The sequence below is a fragment of the Primulina huaijiensis genome, unplaced genomic scaffold, assembly GCF_012295235.1.
Source record: "Primulina huaijiensis isolate GDHJ02 unplaced genomic scaffold, ASM1229523v2 scaffold25443, whole genome shotgun sequence".
Classification (NCBI taxonomy): Eukaryota; Viridiplantae; Streptophyta; class Magnoliopsida; order Lamiales; family Gesneriaceae; genus Primulina; species Primulina huaijiensis.
In genome coordinates, this window is record NW_027356198.1 from 129,739 (window position 1) to 140,071 (window position 10,333).

At 32.4% G+C, this 10,333-nt stretch overlaps 1 protein-coding gene across 1 annotated transcript; it reads left to right on the top strand.

Annotated features, from left to right (window-relative positions):
* The first annotated feature begins 4,055 nt into the window (after positions 1-4,055).
* On the top strand, positions 4,056-9,633 carry LOC140967548 (uncharacterized). Its single transcript, XM_073428143.1, has 9 exons — positions 4,056-4,598; positions 5,294-5,386; positions 6,218-6,322; positions 6,678-6,824; positions 7,026-7,124; positions 7,214-7,342; positions 8,023-8,202; positions 8,706-8,822; positions 9,262-9,633. The coding sequence occupies exons 1-9, from the start codon at positions 4,236-4,238 to the stop codon at positions 9,424-9,426; spliced, it is 1,398 nt and encodes a 465-aa protein (XP_073284244.1). The 5' UTR covers positions 4,056-4,235; the 3' UTR covers positions 9,427-9,633.
* Positions 9,634-10,333: the final 700 nt, after the last annotated feature.

A 10,333-nucleotide genomic window follows, 5' to 3' on the forward strand; every position in this document is an offset into this window, starting at 1 on the left:
ATTTTAATTATATATAATATTATTGAATTTGAGACCCTTAAAATAATTATTTTAGAGAACACCAAAATATTTAATTTCATAATTATCATTTTTCTCCTACTAAAAACCTCTTCAAATCACTCCATGTTTTACATATAAAAAAATCTAAACAAAATTTCCTTTTTAAATCGAACAAATCTTCTAAATTGAAAATAATTTCGTGTTAATTGTTTAGTATTATTTGATCAAATTAAAAATTATAATAACATATGCAATGCGTGTGCATCTTTTACTAGTATTATATTATATATAAATATAAGAGTTTAAGCTGTTTAACCGTTATCTAATCCAACCGATTAAATTGATTTAACCGATATTTTTAAAAAAAATTATCGGTGGACAAGATTTCCGATTTAATTCGGTTTGGTGGACTATTTCGATTAAATCAATATTTTGCTCATCCGTAGAAACAGCGAGAGACAAAGAGGCAAGGAGTTGGCGATTACTCGAGATAATTTTTAATGAAAAACTATAAAAAAAATTTTATGGATTATTTTTATTTAAGAGAGTTCCAAACGACATCGATTTAATTTATTGAATCTGTATTCTTTTATTTTTAAAATATATTAATAAAATTATTCCCGTACAACATTGATTTAATTTAATTTAATTTAATTTTTAATCTTGATTATTCTAAATTAAATCGAATATTTAATTAAAAGTTTAACTATAATTAAAAAATATATTAATTTCAAAAAAGTCGATTTAATTTCGTGAAACTTCTAACTTAATTATATTAAATCTTATATTTTAATTTGAAATTAATTTCTTTAATTATTTTTATAATACTTTATTAAAATAATTAATTTAAAAATATTTTATTCAAACTAAGCTTTTCTAAGTACAAAACGATTACTTTTCAAGTGTATGAATGAAGAATAATTTGATATAAATTAAACGTATAAATATATTTAAAAAATAGTAAAGATTACTTTTCTAAGCAATTTTCGTATAAATCAAGCATACGTTTTTACATATAAAATCTTTTATAATAGAAAATAAATATACTTGAATATTAATAACAATAATTATAATGACATAACATTGCTCATATAATTAATACTAGCTATAATACTATCAAACTCATGTTATAATTGTATCTGACCTTGTTTAAAAAATAGAGTACACAAAATTCAATTTTTATTTTTGTTTCACTCTCGATAGTTACTTATTGTTTTTTTTTTAAGAAAACAAAATGTTTGTTTTAGGTGGCAATAATTGCTGTGTGTCTCGTGAGACTTTTAGACATAGGGGAAATTCCAAGAGTTGGTAGGGGCCAATCTCATAAATGTGAGACGGTCTCACGAATTTTTATCTATGAGACGGATCAACCCTATTGATATTCACAATAAAAATTAATATTCTTAGCATAAAAAGTAATATTTTTTTATGGATGATCCAAATAAGATATTCGAACCACGAAATTGATCCGTGAGACCGTCTCACGAGAGAATTGTGATGTCTATAAACGGCATAATTTTAAAAATTAATTTTTGTTTTTCCCGGATGTAATATAAAATTAACACTTACGATTTTGAATTGGTGTGAAATGTGCACGAATGTGGAAGATATCACAAAAAGATCCGTAAATGTTTTCTAATGGACTTAAATTTTAAATAAATTTTTTGGACTTTTAAAATTCCAAAACTTCATTTTGCTTTTTACGCTTGAATTTCTATTTTAAAAGGTTAATATTAATAATAATAATACTAATAATAATTCGAATTTATATTCATGGATGGCAGAGCTATGGAATTATTCATGGAAGACTTTAGTTCTTGTACTTTGAATTCTATCAAAGCCATGTGCCTTGATGAATAAACAGAATTCTAAAATTCCCTTCTAGTGGTTCGTCCATTGCTATTGTCATTTATTACAAGAGAAGCACAAATATTTTCAGTTATCCATGATAATTTTGTATTTTTTTAGACAAGAAGAAGATAAAATCTTATTTATATATTCTGAAAAAAAATCTTATTTATATATAAATATTTATTTTTAGATTTAAGAAATTAATAAAGTGTTTTTAGCAATCCTACATGTCATCGTGCATGAGAGCGATCCAAATTGTTTCACGTTTTGGGGTAAATTTAGATATAAAATACACATAAATCTAAAAAAGTACTTCATCGGATGGTTTTTATCATATCTTTTATTAGTTTAGTTGATGATGAGAATTTAGTTGTCCAGTCCCTAGCTAATTATTTAGATGAAGCGTAATTAATGAGATGAAGTTCTCTCAGAAAGTTGAGTCAATCTGTTGACGTTAATATATTATTTTATTGATGACTTTAGGGAAGGATCCAGTAATATAAATTTGGAGACTTGGGCTATTGTTTTTCTGTCTTTACACTGTACTGGAAAACCTTCAATTTGCTATCACCTATGAAAATAGGCTGGGCTGGGCTGGACTAAGATATTGGTGGGTGGGCTGAAATTTTAACTTAAGTATATTAAAAAAAATGGACTGGGCTACAGCCCAGTATAGCCCTCACATGCATCCGTCTGGTCATGACGTTAATTGTATAAAAAGTCACATGAAATCGGATTTGAATTAACTTAAATAATATTTGTAATATATAATATTTATTTCACCATATTTTGTTTAAGCATATGTTCTCTCATTAGCATTTCTCTCCAATGATATGTTATTTTGGCGAAGAAAAATTGTATTGCTATATATTTTCGGCTCCAAACTTTTATCTATATTTAATGAATAACATAATATATTCATCCGCTAAATAGATGTTATTTATATCAAGACTATACATAGATTGAGTATATATATTTTTCTTCTATATGTCTTGATTGTTAAAATAATCTATACCTAGCCATTTTTATGGCTCTCGTTAAGAAATTATTTGGTTAGGAAAGATTTTTTGGTTTATGCCAAAGTCATGTCTCGATCGATCCCACAAATTCATTTCTAAAAATTTAATGAATCATTATTTGCTGAGATCAAGTATTCTTATTCTTAAGGACGACGTCCGATAATCTATAAGATCTTATTTGTTTTTAAGTCCATTATATCAAAACTAAACATAACCATGTGAGGATGTTCTGGTTCTAAAATAGTCCTTCTCGTAGGGTATTTGATACGAGAGAATCTTATTTATCCTCGACCTTGTTTCCGCTGGATGCGATTCTTCACCGTCTTGGAAGTCTTTTTGGGTTCCTCCCATGTCTGTATCATATGATTCCACACTTTTCTCTTTTCGTGGTTCATGAGAAGGTACTATGCCAATTACTTCATCCAGTTGTGTTTATTTTCATATTTACGACCTTGAAGTTTGTAAAAGACTATGCAATATCCTGAAGATCCTCTAGATCAATTATTTCTATGATTGCCATCAGATTATTTTATTCTCCGAGACAATTTTGATAAAAATGATCATTTCTTCTTCTTCAATTAAAGGTTTTTGCATCACCTTGATCACTCATGTTCGATGTGATAGAGGTTCAATGTCAAAAGAGGTGGTAACTTTACTCCCGCAATTCTATTACTAGAACTTGATTGTTGTTATAACTTTTAAATTTTTATTTGGATATCCTTTTCTCTCCCAAGAATTTCTTTAATTTTATATGGTATATTGTATAATTTATTGGCATAGTTATGTGCTGGATTTTGGATTTATTTAAGGTCTCCAAAAAGTTTAGAGAAATTCATGACTATTTCCAAGAACTTTTTAATTTGAATCATAAATTTATCTTAAGATTTTGATAACATTTTTTGTCGCTCCTGATGTCTAACCTTAATTAAATATAATTGTTTCAAACGTTTCACGTTATCAGAATAAATAATGTAAATAATAAATTTCGAATATATGTTCCTTATCATTAAGAAAAATTATTAAATCAAATTAGGATCGTTGCTAAAATTTAAGACCAAATTAAATTTCCCCCGTCAAAATCAAATCAGTTTGTAAATTGAACAAAATACATGTCGACCATCTCTCGAACACGTGCAACTCACGTGGTGGCAACCAATCCACCTGTCAAATATCTCTCTCACACACACACAGAACAAAGCTCTGTTAACACCATTTCGATGATCGAATCGAGTTTAACACGAATTTCGATAATCTTCAACTCGTTTTCTTCTCCACAAACCCTTCGGTTCCGATTTCCGATTTTGTTTCCACAGTTGAAAATTCTCGACACGGCGATCGACCCGATCAATTTGAAGTGAATATTCTATGGTGAACAAAAAGGTGCCCGAATGGCTCAATAGCTCCCTCTGGTCGGCTCCTCAACCTCCTCTATCGCCGCAGACTTCACAGAACCCTGGCGCCGCGATTGTCGAGGCGCCGGCGGCGGTGGCACGGCCGGAGTCTCCCAGTACTTCTAACACGTCTGCTGCTGCTGTGAAAGAGGAAGATAGGGATCCGCTTGTTGGTAGTCATGGTAATGATGGTGGCTTTTCATACAATGATGATGAAAATGGAAGCTTTTCAGCTCGTTCAACGGCTTCTTCTGGTGGTGTGGTCGCAGCTTGGCCGCCGCCGCCACCACTTCCTGCTGCTGAGGATGTTTCTAGGCATGCTCAGCTTTTGCAAGAGGTTTTTCTTTCCCCTCCGCCGCCCACCCTTCTCTAACACACTTGCAATAGCAAATGTCTCTGCGTGTTTATCTGCGAATGCGATTTTCAGCCTCAGAGTGAAATTAGAAGATATTTCACGTGCAAATTGATGCTTAAAGATACCTAATTGACTTGTTATGCAGTTACATGGTTAATAATCCTTATTCGGGTGTCAATGGCAATGAATAGAGCGAAAAAGATGCTGACTCAGTCCCTTCCCCTAGCGAACACGCTTAGATTTTGTTAGGGCAGATTAATATCTTGAGACTTGTTGGTAAATGGCTGTAGTTGCTGTTGCCCATGGATTTTGTTGGTGTAACAACTTCATCGTAATAGAATGGGCTTACCATTAATCTTTTTATATTGCATGCCGTCACTTATAGACTGTTAATACCAGCTTAGCGACGTGGTGATACTATATGTTGGTGTGTGGTCACTCTTTTTCCCTGTTTTTTAAACAAGAAGGAAAATTTCTACGAGGCATTTACTCCTGCTTACGATTTGAACTCTAGTCGGTGATCTCAGGATTATGATATATATAAACATTTGTCTCCTTTGGATTAAAAAATATATGACGCGTTTTCTTCTTTTTTCAGCATTTCCAGTGTTAAAAAAAACCTTTTTGGATGATCTTATCAATCGCATCACTTCTTCCTGTTTATTTTTAACCACTAGTTGTCAAGGAAAATTATAAATATGGGAGAAATACGGAGGCTAGCATCACAAGGGATTCCTGATGGATCTGGGATTCGTCCAACGGCGTGGAAGGTATAAATTTTCATCAACTTCTGAACTTTATACCTTTTTTTAAGGAAAAAAATGGCAAAGTTTGCTTGACAATGCTATCGATAGTGGCACGCCTAATTTAAGAAAAGAAACAATCAGTCAATGATGGGTGAAGTTCATAGGCTATTGCAGCTAGTGCTTGAAATATCGTATGCATCTGTCGACAATTCTTCCAATTGATTTAATGTTTAGTCATGGTTTAAAAATTAAACTCTTTATCCGGTAACACTTCGGTATATCTTTTTTGCAAAAGGGACTTGTGGGCCATTAATATAATAATGGAATTGAAGTTGTCTGGTTGTCAGTTGCATAACATATCACTTTGATAGTATAAAGTACACATTAGGATGCTAAAATCTGACAGAATTTGCAATATGTTCCATTGTAATGTATTATTCCCGAGTACCGTAGCTGCGTTTATCCCTGATTTATTAACCCCGTTTCTGTTTTCTGATAATGGGCGATGTGGCTTGTTAAGCATTTCATGAAATATTAGTTATTCAAAGAAATAATTTTGTTGCAAGTGTTAATTTAAACAACAATAATGTGATACTGTCAAAGCAAGAGAAAGGTTGATTGTGGCAAAAACCTTCTCCTTTCAGAATAATTACTATTTTAAGAATGTGCTGGAAATTATAAAAGAGCCTATGCGCTCATCTGTTCTTCTTTGATGATATGGATGTAAATATTGTGAATAGAGATAATGAAACCTGTTAGTTAACACCTGATGATTTATATTTTTCATTACGTGTCTCTATTCATTTCAAAACTTTGAAATAGTTGGATTAATATCTTACCACGGACGCTTTGCAGCTGTTATTAGGGTATTTACCAACCGATCGCTCGCTTTGGCCTTCGGAACTGGCCAAGAAAAAGTCACAGTATAAACATTTCAAAGAGGAGTTGTTGATGAATCCTGTATGTTCTTGTGTCCTAAACTCTTCTAGAAATCAGCTATGTTGTACATGATGTTGCCTTATATACAATATATTTACATGTACTGGACTGATTACTTGTTATTGCCAGCTTGAGCTGAGTTAATTTAGTTAGGTTCTCCTTGTGTTAATTCCATCAGAATTTTCACTCCAAAAAATATTAAGTTATGAGTTCCGTTCTTTGCTTGCTGTCGCTGTTCAGAGAGTCCGAGACGTTACAAAGCACATAAAATGTTTGGTGCATATTTATAAGTTTTTTAAAACCATGCAGTACCTTTTTTCCCTCTGCACTACTTCCAATATTTTTGCATCTTCTGAATGTTTCCGTGGCTAGTCAGACGGATATTACCAGGAAGTTGGAAAAATCAAGTCTTGAGAACAATGAACCAGATGGAACTCAGGGCTTCCTCTCAAGATCAGAGATAACTCATGGAGAGCATCCCTTAAGTCTCGGGAAGAGTAGTGTATGGAATAAATTCTTTCAGGTACTGTCTTTCTTTTCAGCAGTGTGGGGATCGTATTGCTGATGTATGGACATCATGCTACCTTTGTCAACCTTGTAGCGAGCCCTCGTATTGAACACTTAGTTGTCCATCTTTCATATATTAAGTATCTACCACAAATACAGCATGTAAAGTCAGTAACTAGTATGGTATGGCGTTTGACTCCACTTCTATAATTTGTAGGACACTGAAATAATGGAACAGATTGACCGTGATGTCATGCGTACTCACCCAGATATGCCCTTCTTCTCAGGAGACTCAACTTTTGCTAAATCCAACCAAGTGAAGCCCTTGTTTCTCTCAGTCTTTATAGCTCCTAGGGTTGACTAATAGTACATTTATTTCACTTACATTGTATATTTTACATTCAGGAAGCTTTAAGAAATATATTGATTGTATTTGCAAAGTTGAATCCTGGAATAAGATATGTGCAAGGGATGAATGAAATCTTAGCACCACTATACTATGTGTTCACCAATGACCCGAATGAAGAAAACACGGTAAGATGGGTTTCCCAGTTTCCAATGTTTTCTACTTTTCTGCAAAATGCAATTGATTTAATGTTTTTAATTTAAATAAAAATGTCCAAGTTTTGACTGTTTTGCTGCTTCCATCCAAAATTTATTTAAAAGTTGGTGGTCTTTCAAAAAAAATATGTGCTTTTTCCACTTTGTGTAGTTTGATGTATATGTCAACAGAAAACTTCAGATTTATTAATCTCACTACTACAAGAAACACTAAGTACCTTGAAAATATCTATGTTTTTTCCTCGTTCCAAGTATGTAACTTATATAAGTTAAAGATGTAAGGAGCAGAAAGTGGCAAAGCCAAACCTATTTTATTCATAAGAACAAAGGAGTTTAAACTTAATGGAACTGCTTCCATGGTGGATTTTTATCAAATATTCAGTTATGGTTTGATCGATCTCTTTACTTGATATAGATATTTTCTTAAGATTGAAAGAATATTGAGACTATATCCATGAAAAGTCGAGGCAAAGTAGGTATATAATACAATAAAGCAAAAGTTGTGATATCAACTTCAGATCTTCATCATTTAAAGTTATCAAGTTAATTTGCTTGAGGTAAAAATGATCGATATTTGATTAATTTCTGTGTGAATTTTTTTACGTTGCTTTTTGGATTTCTTTTTCTTTAATTTTCTCTTGCGACTCCTGCAGGGTTCAGCTGAAGCAGACACTTTCTTCTGTTTTGTGGAGCTATTGAGTGGGTTTCGGGATAATTTTGTTCAGCAACTTGATAACAGTGTTGTGGGGATACGGTCTACCATCACGAGATTATCGCAGCTTCTAAAGGAGCATGATGAAGAATTGTGGCGTCATCTTGAAATGACCACAAAAGTAGGATTACATCCTTCTCTGTTGCAACTGTATATTATGTTTTCTCTTTGTTATTGTTCAAGAATGTTTCTGGATTACAGTATGAGAAAGGATGCTGATTTTTTGGGTATCTGAGTTAGAACAACATGATATCTTTAGCCACACAAGAACATGAATTCAAAAGTTGCTCCAATTGTGTTTTTTTACGTGGATGCTTTGTTAAAATTATGGTGTTTATCATCGTTGTGTCTACTTCATGGACACATTAAGTTAACCTGTTCAGGGTCTCATACGGAGGATTTTAGGCTTCCTTCTATGGAAGAAACCCTCTCATTCACTGTTGCATATGATCAGATATCTTTCTTGGTATATCCAATTTTTTTTCCTGGAAAAAGACTATTAGAGTGCATATTAAAACTTTGCTACACCAAAAGAAAATTAGACTTTGCAAAGCTGTGAGAATAATATGGTTGTCAAGTATAATGCGGTTATTTTTCCTCATGTGGTTGTGTTTGTACTTTCAGGTCAATCCCCAGTTTTATGCATTCAGGTGGATTACGCTACTTTTGACCCAAGAATTTAATTTTGGAGACTGTCTCTTAATTTGGGATGCACTTCTGAGTGACCCTGATGGTCCTCAAGTAAGTTGTTTTTTTGTCAGTTCTTTTGATATCTATGTATATACATCATCGATTTATATGTGATAATGCATTGAGCATTTGGTTCATTTATTAGTTAAAATCTAAAGAAATAATTTATGGAATGTCTCGAGAACATTCAAATAGGGACATCCGACACACCAAGTCATAAAATAGTATCTGATTTACATGGAAGGATGATGCTATAATCACGCCATAAGATAATGTTATCCCATATTTTTTTCAATAATATTGTAAATATGTTTCCATTTTCCCTTTTATAATTTATTTTTATTTATATTTATATTTTTGTTCATTGTTTATACTTTATAATCACACCACTAGTTGTTCCCCTTGCTTTCCTTCCCTGTTTTCTCCTGGCTGAAAGGTCACAAAGTGTGAAAAGTAATTGGTTTATCCGTGAGCAATTCAATTTTTGCAGGAAACGTTACTTCGAATTTGTTGTGCGATGCTGATAATTGTCCGGAGGCGTCTACTTGCAGGCGACTTTACTGCTAATCTGAAGCTACTCCAGCACTATCCATCCACAAACATCAGCCACCTTCTTTATGTTGCTAACAAGCTGCGTATACATGTGGGTGGATGAATTTGTCAACAGCTGTTTTTGTAAGTGTTTTTGCTATATTTTTCGTTAGTATCATTTTGCATTCTATTTTACTTGTAACATTGCAAGATGTAACTGTGAAATGTAGTGATTTTTAGGAATCATTGGTTTGTTCTGTTGTTGACTGGCCTAGGTTTCTCGAGCTAGAACTCTCCTAGAATTTGTTCATTTTACCTCCCTGTTTTCCGAGCGAGAACTCTCCTAGAATTTCATCGTATTTGATATTACTCGGCAGAATGAAGTGCTTGAATTGAGGTTGATGTACCCAAGAAGAAAATCATTAAGAGTAAATTATATCCTACAGTTCCAAGAATTTAGTCAGTCTTTTTGAAAAAAAGAAGAACTAAACTCAACGATAATAGAGCATTAAATTAATTCGGGAACATGGTGTTTTTTGTTACATATGTAATTTGAAGTTTGTGTGAATATCGATTTCTCCTTTTCTAAATTTGTATACTAAATAAATGGTAGTTGCAATTGAGATGTGTAGAGAGATGGGTTGGTAATATTTAAGCTTCCATGATAAAATTGTTTTCTAGATCCAACTTCGAAGAGAGTTCTAAAATCATATGAGATCGAAAAAAAAAAATTCAACATTTTAAAATTTGTATTTTTATAAAATCTAAATTCAAAGGTGGAAAGCTAGAAGCAATCAACGTTATATGAAGCGACAAAATCATATAGGTCGCCCATATGATGGCCACATGTAAACAAAACAAATATAAGAAGTAAAAAAGGATTGACATAGGCTGTTCTATTGTTTACTTTCGCGATAGAGAGCTTTTTTTTGTTGACCTGGCTTTTCCCACTGTACCCTGAGAAATATACATTTTGTTGTTGGCCATTATCGTATACGAGCTTTTAGTTAAAACTAATTGATTCTATTTAA